Here is a 24453-nt window from a genome sequence, read left to right as displayed (position 1 = left end):
AAAAACTGATTGCTCGTATTTAAACTGCTATAAGTAACTTGTTGGGCTATAATATGTGAAACATATGTCAAATGCATCCCTCATGGATGACATAAAGTCATCTTGAGCCACAAACAACATTCGTGTAACAAGGTAGAAGCCGCAATCAGTTTTTGGCAGTGACTTTATACAGTTAAAAAAATCTCATTAACATTATAAATGTCTTTTGTAAGAGTAAGTTGGCCAAGAGGACAGCAGACATGGCAGCAAATATTACAATATTTCTGTAAAAATATTTTAAGTGGGGATAAAGGACCGGATTGGTTATAATGTAAGTACAATAGCAGAGAGTTGTAAAGATACTTGAAAAACAGATATTGTTTTAATTCTCTATATAACCCCTTTGTAAACCCTGTTCACCGAAGTCTTTTTACGAACATACGTAAAGATATTACACATAAAAAATACACAGAAACATTGGAAATCAGTTTTTGGCAGACAATCACTTTTTGGCACAACACCGGAAAGTAAATAAACAGCAGACAGAAATTAGGCCGAATCTTCTTGCATTTCACGCATGCACACTACTGGAACGTAAGCGTTTTAGGCCGTTTCAATGTGGATGCACAACTCTGTGAAAACGACTGAAAACGATAGTGTAAACGCGGAGCGTTTTCAGACAAAAACGCCGTTTTCAAATCTATCCAGGCTAGTTTGGACATAGCTTAAATCTCACTCTGTGGTATCTCTTGTGAAACTGATGAGTTATTTGAAGACATCCTGAGCTTCTGTCTCTTAAAAGGTTTCCAGAGTGTGAAAAGGGAAAACACCCACTGCTAAGTGGCTGTGATCTGTGTATAGTAGTTACCCATTAAAAAATAATTGTAATAAATAAATACAAATAAACAGGTGTAAATGCGGCTGAAGCAACATTGTGCTTTTACTTTTTTTTTTGCATTTTCTTCCTCTTCTTCTGTAAAGTATAAAGTACAAACTGTGAAACTTTGGCACTGATGTGGCATTGAAGTTTAGCATGTCACACTTACACCTTTGTCACATGTTTAAAGTTTATTTGATTTCAAAACCATGACCCATGAGCCTCAGCAACTCAGCCAAGCTGACATCACCATAAACACAGCAGCACTTTTAAAGTAACAGAGATATAATCTGAGAGAGGGGGAAAGACTTCCTCTTGCCTCATGTCCACTTCTGGTTAACGACACTATTTCTGTTTAGCTTGAGCTTGCTCACGACATGTGGGTGAATTTATCAGCAAACCACAATTTCATGTTAAAAAAAATCTGCATTAGTGTATTGAAATACTTTATTTTAAATATTTTCTTAATTGTTTATAAAGTTGAGCGTCTCAGATGATTTGGAGCCGATCAAAGCTGTTTTAGGATGAGACGTGGGATACACCCTGGAGAGATGAAAATTGAAATAAATATAAAAGAGTATAAACACGTCATGCTGTGGTCAGATCTTGTTAAAGAGTGTTAGTTCTGTTGAAAAGGAAGGAAGCAGAGAGAAGGAGTAAAAAAATACCTCTTTGTTTCCTTCTCAGCTCTTTGGTATCTGCTGTGCTGCTGCTTCACTCTCTCTCTTTACAGAAAGTTGTAGAAGTTTTCAGACGTGTCACTGCTGGATGTGAGGATGGGAGCCACTTTGCTCTGTGAGCTGGGCCTATTCTGTGAGTACATCACTGACTCCTATTGTTTGATTCATACTGATCCATAAACATGTTTTAGTAAGAAGAACAGAGCATCAGTCATTTGTACTATTTCAGGTCATGTGATCAGACGACTCTCGTGTTTGTTACCAACATGGTTGTTTGTAGACTGGATTAGATTTTAGTGCACTGACTCAGATAAGAGTGGAGCTGGTTTAGTTTATCTAAGAAAGGTTTGTTTCTCCATCAGCGAATTGAATTGAATATTAATTTTACATCTTAATACAAAATGTCACAAATCTTAGTAGACACCAGTAAAACTCCAAGTGTTTTATTTATGATTCAATAAAAGGACTAGAAGTTACAATCCCTGATTATGCATTCATTCAAATGGAGAAAGTCTTGAGGGATGGCAGCCTGGAAACTTTACCAGAGAGACACATCATTGTATGCCTCAACTTAACAGGGTGTTTCAGTCTTTTATCAAAAGCTATTTTGCCATTTTTTAGATTCTTTTTACCTTCCTTGGTTAGGGTTAGGGATTAGAGATCTGAGCTAGATTATAAAATAAAATTTTGTGACATCAGTAGTGGACCTTGGATTCATCGGGTGTTTTGGCCATTATCACTAGACACCCTCATCCAAGGAAGGCCTGCCAGGGTTGATCAGGCCCTGGGGTGTGTTACTGGTTTATGTTATATTGTTGTTTCTCTTCTATTTTCTTCTGTTTATTTTTCTACATTTTATTTTCTTCCATCAATTCACTGTAAAACAAGAAGCAATACTTACCTCTTTAATATTTATGGAGCCTCACTTCTTCAAAGGGATAGAAAAAGTGATAGAGAGAAGTAAGACTAAAGAGAAAAGATAGGAGAGAGGAGAGACAGAAGGGAGGCACCTGATCTGGCATCCCACACCTCCCCGCCGGATAGGGCTGTACACTCTTACCTCCCCACTGCCTCTCAGAAAATGAAAAAAGAAAAAGAACAGAGGGGAGAAGAGTGGCATTTTTTTTCTTTTTCTTTTCTTTTGTCGTTCTTTGGTTAGGTTTCACTACCATGAGGTTAACTTCACAGCTGGGTTGGTTGGTGTTGGGTTTTCTACCCTTTTGATGCTCTCTCTGCTCTCCGCCATGGGTTGATCAGTTCTGGGCATGTGTCTACGATATTTGAGTTTCTACAGAGCTTGGAAAGAAGACAACTTGAAGTTTTGTGGAGATGTTTCACCTCTCAACCGAGAAGTTTTTACAGTTCTAAAACCAAAACATGGGGAATGCAGCTATTTAAACTCTAGTCATGGCATCCCTTACAGTCTGCCACCTACAATGCATTTTTGAGATCCCTTCCGAGGAGCCTGAATCCGTACTCCCATCTAGCATCAGGTGTTGTCAGAAGGCCACATAATAGGGTGAAGCAAGGCCTCAAAATAATTTTGAAACCTCTCAGGTCTTTGGTAGCCTTGAGGGCTGAAAATAGCGCAGTTCTCCCATCTCTGTCTGCGTGTTATTGTGACTTCCTACCCTCATTATCAAGTACATTTCTTGACACAGAAACATACACACCAGACTTGTCAGCCTCTCACTCACACTCACACACACACACAGAACACACACACACCACAGTAATATATAGATAGATATATAGATAGATAGAATGTTATAGCTGAAATAAAACTAATAGGTATGAAGAAAATATAAACAAATAAACATGAACCAGGGGAGCTTGGAGAAAATTTATAGCTGTGTTTGACAGAAAATTATTCAGATCGTATTTCTCATTGCAAAGACTTGTCAGATAGGACAAGATTTTTAAAAAAAGAAAGAAAAGTAAAAACCTCCAGTGACAATGACCCACACTGTTATTCACACCTTGGCTCATGTGATGAGGCACAGGATCAATATTGAGTTAAGGGATTCCACCACTAGGGTTTAAATACCTGGGATTCTCCACCATTTGGTTTTAGAACTGAAGAAGCTTCTTAGAAAAGATATGAAACACCTTCAGGAAACCTAAAGAAGTCCAGTCACTTTCTCACCGAGCTCCTTAGACACTCAAGTATGACATAAACACACTAACATGATCTGTATGATTGACAACCTACACACACATATTGAGTGTCTTTTATTTGATAATGTCTGACATTTTCTTTCTTTATTGTAGTGCTCTGTATGCTACTCTGCACTGGACATGTTCAAGGTGACTGAAAAGTTTTACTTTTCTTGTTTCTTTCTTTTTTATTTATTCAGTAAAGATTCATCTTAACTGCTTTATCAGTCTTAAGCACTTCACATTGTTGTTTTCATTTCATTGTTCATCACTAATTTATAATTTTATGAATATAAACACAGTTTGTGTTTTGAATAGTAAAATATATATATGAACAATATATGAACAGTGTCTGTGTATGCATCTGTGACATACTGTCACAGATGCATAAAAGTGTTTCAGATTGTTAACTGTGTGGTTGTGTTGGATTCTAGATGCTGTGTTAACTATTGAACCCAGCTCGTCCAGTTATTTCATTGGAGAGTTTGTTACCTTCAAATGTGACATGAATGAAGGAGAAGATACTGACTGGTTTTACCAAATCAAGAAGGATGGTCTAGAATTTGTGCGCTACAACACAGACAAAGACTTCAGATTAGAAATTACATCTACAGGTTACAGTGGTGAATATCAGTGCTGTGGTAGCTTGGTGAGCTCACGTCATATAAAGAACAGTAATACTGTCTCTATAACTGTATTAGGTAAGTCTTCAGTGACCGACAGCACAAATGTATGATCCCTGTTCAGATACTCAACTGAATTATAAAATAGAGAACATTTAATTCAATTTGTCACTGAAATTTGAACTTTAACCAAGATCACTGTACCTGTTACTTCGTTCACAGTAAAGTCAGTGTTACAATACTGACAGACCCTGTAATTTATCATTAGCAGGTGTGTGAGTTTTAACAAAAGCAATTATGGATGAAATTCAATTTAATTACATTTCTAAAGGAAAAGAAGAAACATCAAAAGCTTCATGAAGTTTAAAGTGAAGATGTTTCTGTTATCTAAACCAAAACATGAGGAAGAGACATTTTAATGCATCATTGTGTTTCCTTCAACAGAGAATAGACAAACATTTATGCTGTGGTCATTTAGAGATCAACTAATAAAAATATAAACTTTATTGTTTTTTCAGTGTTCATATGTTGTTATAACGAATCACAGATATTTATTTATTTTTCTTCCTCTTTCATAACAGCAGATAAACCCAGGGCCACACTGACAGCAGGAACAACAATCATACCAGCAGGGGGCAGTGTGACACTGACCTGCTCTGTGCAGAGCTCTGATGGATGGAAATATGAGTGGTTCAGACGAACCCAAACAACCTCTGAAGTTCAAATCAGAGATCAACAAAACAGAGATATCAGAGTATCTCAAGGAGGAATCTACAGCTGCAGAGGAACAAGAGGAAACCCAGTTTACTACACTGATATAAGTGATGATGTCACCATTGAGAAAACCTGTGAGTTCAGTAATTTAGTTTGAAATATACATTCATTGTGTGTGTGTGTGTGTATCTATCTATCTATCTATCTATCTATCTATCTATCTATCTATCTATCTATCTATCTATCTATCTATCTATCTATCTATCTATCTATCTATCTGCAATGATCAAGAAAAAACATCAAAAATAATGCTACTCTGTGACTGTGATTATTGTTACCATCCTCAGCACCCCCAGTCACCTGCAGACAGCTACAACAGGAGGCTAGCATATTAAGATAATAAAACACCCTAAAGAGTGGCCAGTTTATTAAGGACTCACAGACAAATCAGTTTCATTTTGGGATGGGGATAAAGTGGCAGGAGTGAAACTGAGCAGTACAACATTTTTTAGTGGCAGTTAGTACAGTATTGCATGGAATAAGGGTTTTTATTTTTATGAAAATACTAATAAAAATGAGATGACCAGTGCAGAGTGTAGTATGTACCTGTGAAATTGTAGGACAGTTTCTGTCTCCTGTTGAGTGTGTTGTGTGTGTTTAAGTGTTGTGGTTGAGGTGTCGAATGGCTTGGTGGTAAAAACTGTTTTTAAGTCTTGTAGTCTGAGCAGACAGACTCCTGTAACACCTGTCAGATGGTAACAAGGAACAGCTTTGTGAGGATTGACCATCTCACATCTTCTGTTTTGAGTGTTAGAGTTACAGCCTCACTGTCTTCCTGAGGGAAGAGGATCTGGTTTTGTTGTCTGCATCAAAACGAGCGTAGAAGTTGTTAAGCTCGTCTGCGAGAGATGCGGTGGGCTGAACACTGCCTGTGTTTTCGTTCTTGTTGTCAGTGATGCAGCGCAGTCCATTCCACAGTCGCCTGGCATCAAATCTAGTGTGATATTCGATTATTACTGTACACAGAAGCTGAGCTCATTTACAGTGGCTTGCAAAAGTATTCGGCTGAACTTTTCCACATTTTGTCACATTACAGCCACAAACAGGAATCAATTTTATTGGAATTCCACGTGAAAGATCAATACAAAGTGGTGTACACGTGAGAAGTGGAACGAAAATCATACATGATTCTAAACATTTTTTACAAATAAATAACTGAAAAGTGGGGTGTGCGTAATTATTCAGCCCCCTGAGTCAATACTTTGTAGAACCACCTTTTGCTGCAATTCCAGCTGCCAGTCTTTTAGGGTCTGTCTCTACCAGCTTTGCACATCTAGAGACTGAAATCCTTGCCCATTCTTCTTTGCAAAACAGCTCCAGCTCAGTCAGATTAGATGGACAGCGTTTGTGAACAGCAGTTTTCAGATCTTGCCACAGATTCTCGATTGGATTTAGATCTGGACTTTGACTGGGCCATTCTAACTCATGGATATGTTTTGTTTTAAACCGTTCCATTGTTGCCCTGGCTTTATGTTTAGGGTCGTTGTCCTGCTGGAAGGTGAACCTCCGTCCCAGTCTCAAGTCTTTTGCAGACTCCAAGAGGTTTTCTTCCAGGATTGCCCTGTATTTGGCTCCATCCATCTTCCCATCAACTCTGACCAGCTTCCCTGTCCCTGCTGAAGAGAAGCACCCCCAGAGCATGATGCTGCCACCACCATATTTGACAGTGGGGATGGTGTGTTCAGAGTGATGTGCAGTGTTAGTTTTCCGCCACACATAGCGTTTTGCATTTTGGCCAAAAAGTTCAATTTAGGTCTCATCTGACCAGAGCACCTTCTTCCACATGTTTGCTGTGTCCCCCACATGGCTTGTGGCAAACTGCAAACGGGACTTCTTATGGTTTCTGTTAACAATGGCTTTCTTCTTGCCACTCTTCCATAAAGGCCAACTTTGTGCAGTGCACGACTAATAGTTGTCCTATGGACAGATTCCCCCACCTGAGCTGTAGATCTCTGCTGCTCGTCCAGAGTCACCATGAGTGTTGCCAACTCCTCAGTAAGGAAAATCGCTAAGTCACTAGCAGTCACTAATTGACGTCATCACCTAATTTGCATAATTGGTCATGATAATGTAATTGTAACCTACGCTGTTGGACAGAGAAATAACATCGTGGAAGAGAGATAAAGTCAGTAAAAAACGTCTTAGATGCATTTATAATTAATGTCTTTTGGCAATTATTGTTTTTTTAATGTCACAATTCCAACCCTGCTCCTTTATCCGGGCTTGGACCAGCAAAAGTGACCCAAAATAGGAACTCTGGTGGAGTTACTTTGTGTGTGTTTATAAGTAGTTTTAAACCTTGTGGCCCATAAAACAACATAACAGTAAAAGAACTGACTGCGTTACAGTCAGTGCGGGAGCAGCGGCTTCGCTCATGCGCGATTCATTTGCAGTTTGGACGCACAGGTGTGAACGTCTCCTGCCCTGATAGCAGCTGGGGGAGGACTTCCTCCGCCTGTGTTCGCTTTGGCACGGGTGAGGTACCCATGGCAGCACCCGCTGCTTATTGAGAGTAAGAGCGATACGCGTTTTCACATCAAAAAGTCATCATAAATAAGGCTCCAATAACACCAGAAAAAGTTGCCAGATTTGTCGCTAGTCGCTTTTTAGAAAAAAAGTCGCTAAGGGGTCTGAAAACTCGCTAAATATAGCGACAAAGTCGCTAAGTTGGCAACACTGGTCACCATGGGCCTCTTGGCTGCATTTCTGATCAGCGCTCTCCTTGCTCGGCCTGTGAGTTTAGGTGGACGGCCTTGTCTCGGTAGGTTTACAGTTGTGCCATACTCCTTTCGTTTCTGAGTGATTGCTTGAACAGTGCTCCGTGGGATGTTCAAGGCTTTGGAAATATTTTTGTAGCCTAAGCCTGCTTTAAATTTCTCAATAACTTTATCCCTGACCTGTCTGGTGTCTAAATCCAAACGAGAATCTGTGGAAACCATAAGAAGTCTCGTTTGCAGTTTGCCACAAGCCACACAGCAAACATGTGGAAGAAGGTGCTCTGGTCAGATGAGACCAAAATTGAACTTTTTGGCCAAAATGCAAAACGCTATGTGTGGCGGAAAACTAACACTGCACATCACTCTGAACACACCATCCCCACTGTCAGATATGGTGGTGGCAGCATCATGCTCTGGGGGTGCTTCTCTTCAGCAGAGACAGGAAGCTGGTCAGAGTTGATGGGAAGATGGATGGAGCCAAATACAGGGCAATCTTGGAAGAAAACCTCTTGGAGTCTGCAAAAGACTTGAGACTGGGGCAGAGGTTCACCTTCCAGCAGGACAACAACCCTAAACATAAAGCCAGGGCAATAATGGAATGGCTTAAAACAAAACATCCATGTGTTAGAATGGCCCAGTCAAAGTCCAGATCTAAATCCAATCGAGAATCTGTGGCAAGATCTGAAAAATGCTGTTCACAAACGCTGTCCATCTAATCTGACTGAGCGGGAGCTGTTTTGCAAAGAAGAATGGGCAAGGATTTCAGTCTCTAGATGTGCAAAGCTGGTAGAGACAGACCCTAAAAGACTGGCAGCTGGAATTGCAGCAAAAGGTGGTTCTACAAAGTATTGACTCAGGGGGCTGAATAATTACGCACACCCCACTTTTCAGTTATTTATTTGTAAAACTTTGTATTGGTCTTTCACGCTGAATTCCAATAAAACTGATTCCTGTTTGTGGCTGTAATGTGACAAAATGTGGAAAAGTTCAAGGGGGGCGAATACTTTTGCAAGCCACTGTATGTCCCATTTCCCATCCCAAAATAAACTATAAAGAAGCCATATGAAGTATCAGACCTGAAATACAAGCTAAATATACAAAAGTGACACTGGGCAGTTAAAATAATAACGCAAAAATACAAATACTAAAAACAGAGAACACAACACAAACATAAATCACTTGACAAACCTAAAAGGAACCATGACTGTTATTTACAGCAAATGGTGCCAGTGTTTAAAAGGTTGTCAAGTGTGCCAAATTTAGTGAAGAGGTTATATAATATTGTTATATATTTAAATTAGAGTTTACTTTTAAGACTTAACTCTGACTTTGTGCAATTCGGTTATGTTTAATAAAGTTAACAGTTCATTTTCCTTATTTGCAATAGCTGTGCCGAGTTCTCCATATCCGGTTCTGATGATCACTGGACTCATTCCTGGAATCATTTTTATTTTCCTCCTGTTCCTGTACAAAAAGGTCTACAGAAAGAAATGTGAGACTTTTTTTTCTTCTGATATTACATATTTTACTCTTTAAAATATTTAAATATGGAGATGCAACATTCCAAAACTGAAAACTGTTCACAATATTATATAAAACACAATAAACTATGTGAACGTTAGTGTCTTATTTTGAATTTTTAATAAAGGTTCTGCCGATGAGCAGAGGGTGAGTCAGGATGAAAATCAACAACAAGTCTACTCCTCTCTCATTCATGGTTAGTTTTTTATCTTGTTTAAAATATCCTGATGCTTTTCTCTGCTGCAGCTTTAACACTGTTGAATTAAAAAAAAGCTAAGACAATAACAACATTTAAACATGTACAGCATTTCTAAGTAATAATAAAATTTCCAATTTCAATGTATGTTTGTGCTTACACTGACATGAAAGCTTATCTTAACTTAATATAAATGTTATTGACAAGAATACTTGTGTTTACATTATGTGGTGAATCATTTTCTCTGACTTGTAGGTGATCGTTCTGTCTATGAAACAATCAGAGGCTCTGGAAATACTCAAAATGGTACAGTATCAACTTGAATATATAGTTTGTGGAAGCCGTGATTAGAACGTAACAGTGATTATTATTAATATCAATACTAATATTATTATTTTAATCTAATGGTTTTTTTTAATTTAATTATTATTGTAAGCACAAGAATGTGATCACACCTATAATAATAATGAACTGCAGAGCTGTTTCATACTGAGAGTATATTTGAACATATTTTACAGAAGTTCAGTGTTGTTCATGAATCCACTGGAAGAGAGCATTCATCTAATGTGCTCATTTAAAGCAGAATGTATCTGGAATTGTGAATTTATTAATTTATCTGTGCTTTACCGCCCTTGCTCTATATGAAGCTGGGTGACTTGTGTGCTGTAGGTCCAGTGGCTCCTTCTTGTGGAAAGTCAGCGATTCTTTCTATCGAAAGTGGGTGAGCTATGAGAAGTGACAGTAGTTTGAGCATCTCCTTTCCTATAACTCAGTGGTTCCCAAACTTTTTTTTCTAGACCCCCTTTTGTTTTACAAGAAAATCTTTGTTGTCCAGGTGAAGCCAAAGACAAGATATGCTTCATCATATTTTCTATGGCTTGGAAGGAAGTTGGGTGTGATGTGGGTGCAGTGGGTCCGATTCTTTCTACCCAAACTGGGTGAGCTATGAGAAGTGACAATAGTTTGAGTGTCTCCTTTCCTCATAACTGAAGTCTAATTGTCATTCTCAACCATCAGACCTTTGCCACGTCCTATTCCCCCATATTTCCCACCATTCATGGACCATCAAGTTACAATCTATGGGCACAAATATAAAATAAGGTTTTCTGGTAAAGTATTTAGGTATAACATTATAGCTAAACATCTGAAATATGTTTTATAAATGTTTCGCTGATGTTTTGTTTTTATATTATATATGTTTTAACTTCTCTTTGATGTAAAAAAAATAATTTAAATATCAGTAGGAATGTTTTGATGACGCAAACATTATTAAATCACGTTCTAAGGGAGGCAAATTTCTAAAAGGTTCATTAATGAGATTTTCATGCAATTACTGTTCCAGTGTTTTCATTTTAAATGTTTGTGATTTTCTCCCTAACATTGTACAATAAGTTGGTTAGTGTCATCATAATTTTTTTTATTAAAACTTTTGTATAACATTTCATGTCACAACAGAAAGTTTGGAAGGTGTTATATGTAGTGTATGTAGTGAAATGTGGCTTTAAATTCAGCTGTTGCTGTGTTACAGTACATACAATGAGAATATTTTTACACATAAGATCTTCTACATTATCCCAAAAGTAATGAAGAATACTTACAGTATTCATACATACTGTATGGATTTGAATGTATCATGCATTTCATGTCTATTTTTTTTCATTCAAATTTACAATGCATTTGCAAATAAAGTGGTAATCAGTATATTGAATTGTTCTGTGCTTCTGGCTCTTTCATGAGGGATAAGTGTGGTTTTTCATTGTATTAGTCAGTGTCAATCTTTGATCATACATGTACAGTAGCAGTGAACAAAGCCATGGTTGCTCAATTTTCTAAGACCACTGATGACTAATTCACTGGTACATCAGATGGAAAAGACGATCAGCCACACTAAATATGTACTTCATTCATGTTTATATCTTTCTGATATCATAGCAGTGTGACAAGGTTAAAATGATGCAGGGGCTTCAGTTAAGTGGCCCCAACACTCAGTGCGGGTCATGCACCATAATATAACTATTTATTAATAACCTTACTAAACTTGTATCAAAAGGGAACAAAGAGTAAGAGAATCATACTAGCTTTAGCTGTAGTAAGAGTGCCCTTACATATGTTTTACACTGCAACCTGAACAGTATATAGACCTTAGGCCTCACTGATAGCAGATAAGAGAGCAGGGAGCATCATGACCCTGATCTGTGCTGTGGACAGCTCTGCAGGCTGTTCAGAAATAACTCCCGATATTTATTCCTCATAATCTTGCACAACATGGGAAAACCTTCAGAATTTCTCTTTCCTTTTTATTTAAGTTGTAATTGATGCTGGTGACAAGTGCATTTAATGGTATGCTATTTTACAATACAGTTGCACAAAAACCTTCCTTCACTGTTTACCAATTTTCAAGTTAAATTTGATCTAATAAAAACACATAATTTTTGCTGTCTGGCTACACTCAACATGGAAATCTTCACCTTCGGCAGTACTAAGTGGCTGAAGAATTGTAAAATATTATTCTGTAGTTAGACAAATATCTACTATGTTACCACCAATTATTTACTATCAGCTAGTAATGGCAAGTGGTGTAGGAATTTTTCAAACTATTCCTTTTTTAAAAAAATGCAATCAAACACTGTGAAAACACGTCACTACACATGATGCATTAATATTACTGCTGTATATGTTTACATTTGAGCTCATATTAAATACTTTATACTTTATATTCTGTTTAATGTCCAGCATTATATTCTTTAAATCATATGTTTATTGTGTCTGTCCTGTAAGCAGTGTTGGGCAAGTTACTTTGAAAAAGTAATCAGTTATAGTTACTAGTTACTTCTTCAAAAAAGTAACTAAGTTAGTAACTGAGTCACAATATTATCACAATATATCTAATTACCAGGAAAAGTAACTATCGCGTTACTTTTAAAAATGTTTAAATATGTTGGGTCCCTCTTAATGGAACTTACTAAATTACTAAAATATAAATTACTAAACATACTTGAACACATTAAAATATAAATTCAACTCTTTATTATAAAACTTAATGTATAATTGAAATAAATGGGCACTTACAGCAAACACTGTACACTAATCTGAACTATTGATTTGAAAATTGTTTCACACACACACGGCTCCATAATATAACTGACAAATATACAAGAATTTCATGCATTGGCCTACAGTAGCAAAATGGTTCAATCTGGTAGAATACAGTAAAAAAATGTCAAATGCTTTTCCTTAAAATTAAAAGCTGACAATACAGAATGCATTGTTTTATACCGTGTTGGTGGAGAGATTAAAAAAAGTGGTTTCAGTGGACATGAACAGGGCATTATTCTCCATTGCACTTCACAAAACAATAACATTACAATCAAATCAGTTTTGTTGCTGATCTTTGACATGTCCAAGACTCGGATCACCACCAGTGTCCCTTGCCCCTACTATGTATTATATGCAAAATAAACACTTCAACAAACAATTAATAATTAAAATGTTTAAACTGTCATTTTAAAATATCTTAAATCATCTGAAAATTGCTGGAAATCTCTTAATATTTGATCATTTTGAAAAGATCTCAAGTTGATTAAGAACTTAATGAAAAAAAGACAAAAATATATTCTTGTCTGCCAATTTTATTTATGGCAGATTTTGTGCGTTTTCAGTTTTTGTCCATGAAGGTGACAGAAGGGTGTAAAATTTAACCTCTTAAGCCCCAAGGGGGTTTCTGAGTTTCCTGCTCGAAAATGTAATTCCCAAATTTAATTGATTATTTCTTTGCAATAACAAACTCTGTCCTTACAATCTTGGTATCAAAATAAAGTTAACACTTGTGAAATTTCATCAGAGGTGTAAATATTGAAGCAGATATTACTGTGTCAAAGTTACTGAGAAAGTTACTGAGACTGTAATTTTTTTTTAAATTTTTAGCATATAACCCTTTTAAAAATATGCCTCAGTTCACATTTCATTTCAGAAATTCAGTAACCAAAATATAAACATCATCTGTGCAAAGATTTATGTTTCTAAAGTGAAACAGTGAAAAATTACAGCACTGTCAATACATGAATATCCACACCTTGTACAAAAATGTCCAATTTTGGCACACAACTGGACACCATGCCAGTTGATTTTTTTTAGGTATTAAAGAGCAGAAATTAATACATTTTAGGCCTAAAAATGCTTTTTTTTAAAAATATATATTTGAAGAATTTACCACACATTTACATGGCAATGGCCCTTTACTGCCTAGCGCATGGAGCGTTTAATTGGTCTCTGGCCCTTTAAACTCTGAGGGGCTGTAACTTTGGTTACTTTTGGTCAATTTGCATGATTGACACATCTTTTTAATCGTTTGAGCCAATAGAATGACAGTAATGATGCCACGTTCACGTCACTTCAACCAATCGGACGTTGCAATGCCAAAACCCATGTGGGCCCAAATTTACTGTATGTGGCGTCTGTCCAGTCACGTGTCTGTAGGTGTGTCTAAAATGGAGGTTGTTGACTGAAAACGGCACTCATGCGGCTAGGTAGGCATGGTAACTACTGATGTCTGTGAAGGTTCTCAGTCATCCAGGTCATCGTAGTCAAAGGAGCTTGCAAAGAAAAGCGTCTGGACCCAGCAACACGCTCAGACAAAAACTGGTTCACCCGAAAGATAAAACGCCAAAACACAGACTTAACAATGTGGTGTATGCTGTACAGTGCAGCGAGGAATGCCCAGACCTCTACATTGGAGAGACCAAACAGCCACTTCACAAGCGCATGGCACAACATAGAAGAGCCACCTCCACAGGACAAGACTCAGCAGTCCATCTGCATCTTAAGGATAAAGGACACTCTTTCGAGGATGCCAATGTTCACATTTTGGACAGAGAGGACAGATGGTTTGAAAGAGGAGTGAAAGAAGCCATCTATGTCCACTGTGAGCGACCATCTTTGAACAGAGGCGGGGGTTTACGACACCAACTCTCTGCCATCTATAATCCTGTTTTGAGATCCCTTCCCAGACGCCTTAACGCCCACTCACATCCTGGGCCATCTGATCTCAGGAATTCGCATGATAAGGTGGGGCCAGGTTTCACAATGAACTCACCCGAAACTCTGGCTGATTGGGACCCACACCCAGTTTCACACCTTGGCTCAGGCGATTAGAGGATCATCAGGGGGTGCTTTTGTCCTTTTGTATTCCCACTAGGTTTATATCTGGGACTCTCCAGCATTTGACCTTAGAACTGAAGAAGCTTCTCGGATGAGAGGTGAAACGTCTACAAGTAACTTAAAGAAGTCCAGACGCTTTTCTTTGCAAGCTCCTTTGGTAACTACTGATAATCACGTGGCTACCAGCTACTGGCGAAAATAACGGAGGAAATTGGGATGGTAAGCCAATTTCTGTCTTAGCGCATTTGCGCCGCTATGTGTTTTTGTGGTCTTCTTTTGCGGCTCATTCAGTGAATTTTGGTCAGAGCGTGGTGAAAGTTGGTGTGTGGAGTCAGTGATAGCTCTGGAAGCTAACTAACCTTTCTTTAGCCGGTTACATTAAGTTTGAAGAATTTCTTGTTCGGTTTTGTTTGTTTAGCAGACTTCTGCGCATTTACGTAACTGCTCGTTTAATCATGGCTTGTTTTCGGTGTGTTTGGTGGTTGTAGAAATGGTTTATATGAGATTTTAGCTGAGATTCAGAGGTTTCTGTGGATACCACACATGTCTGGACTTATATTTCTCACCCTGTGTTATAACCGATTAAACGTGGTCGCCTCCTTTTTGCCCCCGATACCGGGGGCGATAATCTGGACTCCACTCACCCGACTTTTCAGCAGTATGCAGACTTTAACGGTGTGTTCACACCGAAGGCGATAGACGCGATCAGAGCATCAGGTTTACATGTAAAGTCAATGTAGAAGCGCGATGACACGCAATTGCGGGTCCCGCGAAAATTCGGAAGCAGATTTGCGTCGCGAAAATGCAAAAACGCGTGAAACGCACGTCAAAGCAGCACGTCAAAGCAGCACGTCAAAGCAGCACGTCAAAGCAGCACGTCAAAGCAGCGCGTCAGTTTTTGTGTTGCATTTTGTGCATACGCACGTTTTGCGTCTACTGCTCGAGTTGGAAAAATCTGAACTCCAGCGTCAATTCGCGCAGCGACAACCAATCAGGAGCCTGGTGACGTGGCCCTTACCTAGGTCAAAGGGGCAGATCCAGCCAAAGCCCTTCATACTTCATTCAATATGGAGGAAAGGCTAATCAGCACTGTAGCAAACCACCTGGAGCTGTACGACACCAGCTGCTTTGTGTACCAAGACAGGAATAAAAAGGACCGAGCTTGGAGAAAGATATGTGAAGAGATCGGGCAACCTGGTAAGTTCATTCATATCCCTTTTGAAATTTTTGACTGACTTGGGGATGCCGCACAAAACCTAGCAAGCCACCGCTATTTTGCCACTGATGTACAAATACCTTTCTGCTTTTGCATAAAAGCAGAAAGATGTTGTCATGTAGGAATATATTTTATTGTTTATTAATAAACAGCACACAGTGGTTCCGCTGTTCATCCGTCACTGCTTTGCTTTTTCGCTGATTTTTTTATTGCACAATACAGCATTGCATTCTGCAGCCTGGTTGACAAACCTCCTCCGTGTCATGTTTCCTGCGCTTGCCAAATTTATCATGTTTGGTTTTGATAACCATCACGTCCAATAGAAAAAACAGCACAAAAACATCCATAACTAATACCTTCATTTGGAAATACACACCTGCACCAGGAGGGAAGAAGGCGCACGAAAGTGGCAGGCATGTGAAGACAAAACGCTGCATAATAATACTTTTACGTTTTGCAATCTACAAAGGTTTGCACTTTGAGAATCAACTTGTGAGAACTGTGACTAATCTTCATGTGTGTGTTGCATATTTTGATGCGCGATTGATTCGCATTGGACACGCGTCGAAGTGCGAATGTGCACGCGTCAAATTAAGGGTGTCTAGCGCGTTTTGTTCGTGTCTATTGCATTCGGTGTGAACACACCGTAAGACATGGGACAGTACAACTCGGGCCCTTCTATGTATGCATCCCAAGTGTTTGCATAGAATCTATGCAAACACTTGGGATGCATACATAGTCACTGCATACTGTCCCCAGTAGCTAGATTAGACAAACTCCTCCTGTTAATACTCAGTATACTCCTGCATGTCAAAGACTTCCTTTTCTGCCAAAAGCAAAAAAACAAAAAAACAAAACAGCAAAGAATTTATCTGCTGCAAAACTCTAAATGTAGCACTTATCTATCTGATGTGACTGATCCAGGCAGTTTGAGATACATTATCAACTGTGTTTCAGCCTCTGCTTAACTAAGTTATAAAAGGCCTTTATTTAGCTCCTCAACAGAAGCTGTTTAGCTCATCTGTATCATATTTGTACTGCATAAAAATAGGAAGGTGCATCTCAGGTTATCTGGTGATCATAGAATTGCTGTGAAATTTGAAGTACTTAAATTGTACAGTATAAACTGCTTGTAGCTTGAAGTTTTAACTTTTAACAGTCATTAAAACTAGAAAAGTGCTGTGTAAATCTCACTCTGTGGTATCTCTTGTGAAACTGAGATGAAGACAACATGAGCGTTTGTCTCTTAAAAGGTTTCCAGAGTGTGAAAAGGGGAAACACCCACTGCTAAGTGGCTGTGATCTGTGTATAGTAGTTACCCATTTAAAAATAATAGTAATAAATAAATATAAATACAAGTAAATGGGTGTAACTGCAGGTGAAGCGACATTGTACCTCTATTTTTTTTTTGTTTTTTTGTTTGCATTTTCTTCCTTTTCTTCTGTAAAGTATAAAGTACAAAGTGTGAAACTGTGGCACTGATGTGGCATTGAAGTTTAGCATGTCACACTTACACCTTTGTCACATGTTTAAAGTTTATTTGATTTCAAAACCATGACCCATTAGCCTCAGCAACTCAGCCCAGCTGACATCACCATAAACACAGCAGCACTTTTAAAGTAACAGAGATATAATCTGAGAGAGGGGGAAAGACTTCCTCTTGCCTCATGTCCACTTCTGGTTAACGACACTATTTCTGTTTAGCTTGAGCTTGCTCACAACATGTAGGTGAATTTATCAGCAAACCACAATTTCATGTTAAAAAAAATCTGCATTAGTATAATGAAATACTTTAAATGAGTCAAGCTCAGCTTTGTCAGTTCAGATGTATTTTTAGTTATATAATGACATCTCTGTTTATCAGCATCAGTTAAAACTTTATTCTTCTATGAATCTATTTTCTTAATTGTTTATAAAGTTGAGCGTCTCAGATGATTTGGAGCCGATCAAAGCTGTTTTAGGATGAGACGTGGGATACACCCTGGAGAGATGAAAATTGAAATAAATATAAAAGAGTATAAACACGTCATGCTGTGGTCAGATTTTGTTAAAGAGTGTTAGTTCTGTTGAAAAGGAAGGAAGCAGAGAGAAGTAGTAAAAAAAAAAAAAACTCTTTGTTTCCTTCTCAGCTCTTTGGTATCTGCTGTGCTGCTGCTTCACTCTCTCTCTTTACAGAAAGTTGTAGAAGTTTTCAGACGTGTCACTGCTGGATGTGAGGATGGGAGCCACTTTGCTCTGTGAGCTGGGCCTATTCTGTGAGTACATCACTGACTTCTATTGTTTGATTCATACTGATCCATAAACATGTTTTAGTAAGAAGAACAGAGCATCAGTCATTTGACCATTTCAGGTCATGTGATCAGAGGACTCTCATGTTTGTTACCAACATGGTTGTTTGTAGACTGGATTAGATTTTAGTGCACTGACTCAGATCAGAGTGGAGCTGGTTTAGTTTATCTAAGAAAGGTTTGTTTCTCCATCAGTGATAATTTGATGAATTTATCCATCTCTGTCTGCCTGTTATTGCGGCTTCCCACCTTCATTATCAAGTACATTTCTTGACTCAGACTCGACACTCATATTAAGATTTTTTAATCAATGTATCTGTGCATTGTCATATTTTTATGTTCCAGGTTCTGCTACATATAATGTTATTGCTGAAATAACACAAATAGATATGAAGAAAAAAAACAGATAAACATATGAACCATAGGAGCCCGTAGAAAATGTATTTGTATTGTATGTGTTTATTCAGATTGTATTTCTGATTGCAAAGACTTTCAGAAAGGACAGGATTAACAAACACTAGGTTTACTAAACCTGCGCAAATTTGCGTAACTTCCCTAAACCCAACACCCCCTAGCAGGGACGTGCAGAGAGCTTTAAAGGGGCGGGTGCTCAAAGTTAAAAAGGGGCACGTTTGAACCAGGCTGAATAACAACAACACACATTCATCAAAAATCTAATATGGGCAACAAGGCAAAGCAAACGTAGCAGATGTTTTACCTGATGGGTACAATGTTGCTGTTGAGGGGTTGCTGTGGATAGTGCTGGAGGGCAGGGCTGTGTTGATCTGAGACTGTAGACATTCAAAAGTCCATAGGAGAGATGGTAGCTGATTAAACAAGTGTCATGAGATAATAACAAAATGCAAAGATTGGTGACAGCGCTTGGAACCATAAGGCAACAAAAAACTGTGAGAAATAAATTAGGCTCTGCCTGTGAATCACTCTTTGCTTCTCTTCTTCCTTCCATCCCATCATTTCATATATCACTCTCCACTTGCTGTCTATCTGAGAACAAGGCACAACTTGCTATTGCAATAAACTATAATCTAATTATCCACACCTAACAACTCTTGCACTTAATCTATAATAAAATGATGACAGAAAAATGTTATAGCACTGCCTTTAGTAGCCTCACACAGCTCCTGCTGTTTCCTCCTCATGTCCTTACCAGGCATGTCTGGACAATAAGATAAGATAAGATAAGAGATAAGATAAAACTTTATTAATCCCTCGGGTGGGTTCCTCTGGGAAATTCGGTTTCCAAAAGCACAGCACCGACAGAAGTTACAGAGCGTGAGCAGAATATTATATATATACACACACACACATATTTAAATACAGAGACATATATAAATAAAATATACGAAGGGGATAAATAGAATAAATAGGAATAAAAATAAAAAATACAAGTGAATTGCACATTTAAAGTATTGAGGTCTATTGCACCGTTGACTATTAACAAAAGTATTGCACAAAAGGTATTGCACAGTGAAGTGAAGAGGCACTACTGCTTAGTCGTTCCCCCCTCCTTTGTCCTCCTGTTTCCCCTCCCTCTCCCCTCCAGAGAGGCGTTAAACAGTCTGATGGCGTGTGGGACAAAGGAGTTTTTAAGTCTGTTGGTTCTTGTCTTTGGGAGAAGCAACCTGTCACTGAACAGACTCTTCTGGTTGTTAATGGCCGTGTGCAGAGGATGCCCAGCATTGTTCATAATGTCCAGCAGTTTTTTTAGTGTCCTTTTCTCTGCCACTGACACCAGAGTGTCCAGCTTCATGCCGACCACAGAGCTAGCCTTCCTGATCAGTTTTTCCAGCCTGGATGAGTCCTTCTTTGCTGTGCTGCTCCCCCAGCACGCCACAGCATAGAAAAGTACTCCAGCAACCACTGACTGGTAAAACATCCTCAGGAGCTTCCTGCAGATGTTAAAAGACCTCAGCCTCCTGAGGAAGTACAGTCGGCTTTGGGCTTTTTTATACAGGTGCTCTGTGTTGCATGACCAGTCCAGTTTGTTGTCCACCCACAGCCCGAGGTACTTGTAATTGTTGACCACCTCCACCTCCAATGTTATATCATGAGTAATATTTTTTTTTTTTTAAATCCATCTAAATAAAACACACACATGCACGCACACACAGTGACATTTTAGACCTTCTTCAGAATACTGTATATACTATGGGCATCATGGTGCTGATCCAGAATCCTTACATTATTATTTATTACTAGAGCTACAATAATAAAGCAATGAGGAGGGGAAGTAATAAATATGAAATAATATCATTAATATTATCATTATTTAAGCAGCGGAGGCGTGTGTTCCATTTGTTTCACTATCCACTCTGTGCAGGGGCAAAGCTTATTACATTTTTAAACTGTAGAGATACAATCATTTTACTGCTGTAAAATCCAAATTTTGTCTTGTTTAAAATATAAATCTAATATAATCTGCTTCTTAATGTATGTTCTTTAAAATACAGCGTGTGTTTTTTAATATATTATAATTATAATAATGCATAATTATGTGGACATGCATATTAGATCGTTTTTTAGTGAAATATAATCCCTCCAGAAAGGCAGGAAAAGCCCTGTAACTTACTTTAAAACTAAATATGTTTCTAAATACTTTAAAACTAAATATGTTTCTAAATACTTTAAAACTAAATATGTTCCCTAAAACGGTGACAGAGCTACAGACCCATGACAGCCTTACACAGGTACCCAGCAGCTATGACCAGCACTACTTGTGCAGTTAATAAAAGGACAGGTAATGTTTGTCGCGCTGTTGCACACGCAGCACGCTCGTTTGTTTCAACATACCAACGTGTACGTAATAAGCTAATACTCCTGGGTGCTACACACTACAGTGTGCGCTGTACACCTACTTACTGGTTTTGTTGCATCAGTCTGTGTCTCTGAGTTAACTTGTGTTTCTCCTACAGCTCCGAACTGCAAAAAATGCGCGTGCTCTTTGTGAGCTCGTTCCCGGCTCGTAACCAGCGCGTTCTGCCGTCAAGGGCGATCATTGGTTAAATGTGATCATGTGACTGATGCAAGCCAGATCCTTTTATTTAGCAAAACTGTGATTAATAGTTAAATATTATTGTTGAGGGGCACAGACAAGACTCCGCACGCACACACACATTAAAAAAAAAAAATAATAATACATTTTTTTTAAAAAGCTGCCTCAACAAAAGGGCACTTTGGGCACCCATCAGGAAATGGGTGGGCGCTCAAGCCCCTCTAGTCTCCCCCCCCCCCCTGCATTTGCCTGCCCCCTAGAATTACTGGCTTGTTTATTTTCTGCTGCAAGTCCCGAGGTGTTAATCACCCCTGCTGAGATTTTCACAGGCCGTCAGCTCGTTTCTCCTCCAGCTTTTGTTGTGCAAACCACCCATTATCCTTGAGGCCTGGCACATTTGCATTTGCTCACTCAGAGTTGCTCAGATCCAAGTCAGGCCAAACCTCTGTGTTACAACTTTCAGAAATTGCTGCCGTATCTATACAAAATATCCCACACATTGACTGACTTGCAAATATAAAAGACACACATTCACACCTTCCTTGACTCTCAGCACAGATCTTCCATTGTTCCATTGTCACTGTGTATGTGAGGGAGTGGCATTGCTTGACTACAGCACAGTGCTGTGCATAAAAGTAGACCAACCCAGGCGGGAGAATCATTTCTTGTTCGCATTTCTAAGAATGCACATCAGGATGGCCTCTGTATCACTGCCACGCAGGAAGAACCTCTCTGCACCACAGGCTTTGGCCTTGCTTCAGGAAATGGACGAAGCAGATTCTGATGGCGGAGAGGTTTCATTTGTCCAGCAGGCCACTGATACCTCCTCAGAAGAATCTGAAAAGGAGACGGAACAAGAACCCAACATGGCTCCACGGAAGAAGCCAGAGCCACACAGCAAAAGACGGCACTGTGTGGGTAGAGGAGGACATTGGAATGCCCAGTGCAGTAGCAAATCGTTCGTGCTTCACTGCGCAAGCTGGACCCACAGAGTCTGCTAAGGTTTGTCACTGCCATAGTAGATATGATATTTATATAAACCCATTTAGAGTGAGGTTCATGTAAATTTACCATTCTCTATTTGTTTATCTTCCGACAGCGTAAGATTACAAGTGTGCTCCAAAGCTTCCTTTGCCTGTTAGACGTGGGAATGCTGCAGACCATCAGGGAGTGCACAGTACATCAAGCCCACAGAACAGAGCCGGACTGGAATTTGTCAGTTCATGAACTGATGGCATTCATTTCAATCCTGATTGTAAGAGCAAGCATGTGTGCTGTTGGTGCCATTGTGGATTGCTGGTCAGAAAGATTTCTGGTACCAGTAATCAAAGAGACAATGCCCCGAGATAGATTCATTTCAATTATACAACACCTTCGATTTGATGACAGGGACACATGGGCAGAACGGGTGAAGACAGACAAATTTGCGGCGATCTCCGACATCTGGACACGCTTCAATGAGAACTGTGCTAAGAGTTTCACTCCAGGAGAACACATGACCATAGATGAACAGCTGTTCCCTACCAAGGTTCGCTGTCCATTCACACAGTATATTGCAACCAAGCCAGACAAATTTGGGATCAAGTTCTGGATGGCCACAGACTTGGAGACCAAATATGTCTGCAGTGCATCTCCTTACTTGGGAAAGGACCCCAGTTGTCAGAAGGGAGAGAGGCTGGCAGAGAACGTGGTCATGAAACTGATGGAGCCATTTTTGGATGTTGGGAGAAATGTCACAACGGACAATTTCTTTACTTCACTGTCGCACAGACTGCTGCAGCGCAAAACAACATTACTGGGCAAAAGAAGATTGTTTCTGAGTTTTCTAGCTTAGCAGCTTCGTTGCCGATTCATGCAGCACAAGGAAATATTAGCACAGAGGCAGGCTGCTGAAGCTGCTGCAGCTGCTGTGCCAGGGACTGTAAAGACAACACAGTGCCAGGTGCAAGAGAGCTGCAACAGGAATCGCAGCAGGTTTACCTGTGCAACATGTCAGAAATTCACCTGTGCCAAATGCAGGGGTGATGGACACTGGGTCTGCAAATGCTGTAAAGTTTGAAACACCTTGAAATAAAACAGACTTGTGTACCCATATATTGTGAATGTGTGTCTTTTGTATGTAGGTTGTAACACAGAGGTTTGGCCTGCCTTGGATCTGAGTAAACAAATGCCAATGTTGCACAAACACACACACACACACAAGTGGAAAATCTGAATTTATTTGTCCCACAAGTGGAAAATCTGCATTGTCATTGCAAAAAAGTGGACAGTGCAAGACAAAAGCAGCTAAATAAAAATGTACACACATATACATGTGTGTATATATATATATATATATATATATATATATATACACACACAGTGTTGGGGAGTAACGGAATACGTATTTAAAATACAAAATATGAGTAACTGTATTCCGTTACAGTTACCATTTAAAAAGGTGGTATTCAGAATACAGTTACTTTGTTGAAATAAATAGATTACACTGCGGTACTTTCCTGTTTCATATTGTCGCGGGTCAGGACTGTTTGGGTTTTGTTTGACAGCTACGTTCTGTTGTTCCAGGCGGCAGCGTTATGGTTGCCATGGCTACAGGGCGACGCTCTCTCTCTCTCTGCGACTGTGTGTTTCCTAGGTGAGAGAGCGCCTTTTCGTTGTTGTTGTTGTTGTGCTAAGCTAACAGGCAGAATGCTACAAGCATAGCTCTAAAGAATGTAGCATCATGGGCAGTGTAGTCCGTGTTGCAGGGAGAGTGGACTGCCATACACGTCATGGGTCTGTGAGCGTGAGGAGGGAGAAAAAGGAGAGTGGAAACGTACGAGCAGTCATCGAGGAAAAACGGGAGCTGGAAGCATGTAAATATAATAATAACCACTTCAGCCAAGAAGAGTGCCTGACGAGCCCAGTTGTAAGTAAGCTATTAAGACTCGACTGTACACCGTGTTCGTGTTTTCCTCTGAAACAATAAGTTCCGTTGGAGCAGCCTTTCAACGCCTCTCTCTGTCTCTCGCAAGAAAAGTTGACCCACACAACAAAGTAAAGCTATTTTTCGGCTACGAGCCGACAGGGACCCCGCCGTATTAGTCAGAGGTCCCTTTACTACAGTTCGGAGTCGCAGACCTTCAGTAATAGTAATAAATCACACAGCAATAGTACATTCATGTTGTTGTAAAGAGCATGATAATATATTAAGTAATCCAAAGTATTCAGAATACGTTACTGTCATTGAGTAACGTAACGGAATACGTTACAGAA

General features: G+C 39.2%; 1 protein-coding gene across 1 annotated transcript; it reads left to right on the top strand.

Moving 5' to 3' along the window:
* Positions 1–3826: 3826 nt before the first annotated feature.
* Positions 3827–11277, top strand: LOC147335358 (uncharacterized). Its single transcript, XM_086278559.1, has 7 exons — positions 3827–3843; positions 4128–4394; positions 4898–5164; positions 9195–9299; positions 9456–9524; positions 9780–9830; positions 10172–11277. Exons 2-7 carry the CDS (start codon positions 4199–4201, stop codon positions 10177–10179), a joined length of 696 nt encoding a protein of 231 aa, XP_086134685.1. The 5' UTR covers positions 3827–3843; positions 4128–4198; the 3' UTR covers positions 10180–11277.
* The last annotated feature ends 13176 nt before the right edge of the window (positions 11278–24453 follow it).

The sequence above is a fragment of the Aulonocara sp. 'chitande type north' Nkhata Bay genome, linkage group LG3, assembly GCF_057382095.1.
Source record: "Aulonocara sp. 'chitande type north' Nkhata Bay isolate Kocher_YH1m ecotype deep benthic linkage group LG3, A_spYH_male_GT1.1, whole genome shotgun sequence".
Lineage (NCBI taxonomy): Eukaryota > Metazoa > Chordata > Actinopteri > Cichliformes > Cichlidae > Aulonocara > Aulonocara sp. 'chitande type north' Nkhata Bay.
Note: the sequence above shows the minus strand (reverse complement) of the source record. Positions and strands in the feature narration are given on the sequence as shown.

Excerpts from the sequence above, each read along its gene's own strand:
- LOC147335358 (XM_086278559.1), top strand. The coding sequence starts at position 4,199 with ATGAATGAAGGAGAAGATACTGACTGGTTTTACCAAATCAAGAAGGAT. Across the intron at positions 5,165-9,194 it reads TGTCACCATTGAGAAAACCT|CTGTGCCGAGTTCTCCATAT; the intron begins GTGAGTTCAGTA and ends TATTTGCAATAG. Across the intron at positions 9,525-9,779 it reads CTACTCCTCTCTCATTCATG|GTGATCGTTCTGTCTATGAA; the intron begins GTTAGTTTTTTA and ends TCTGACTTGTAG.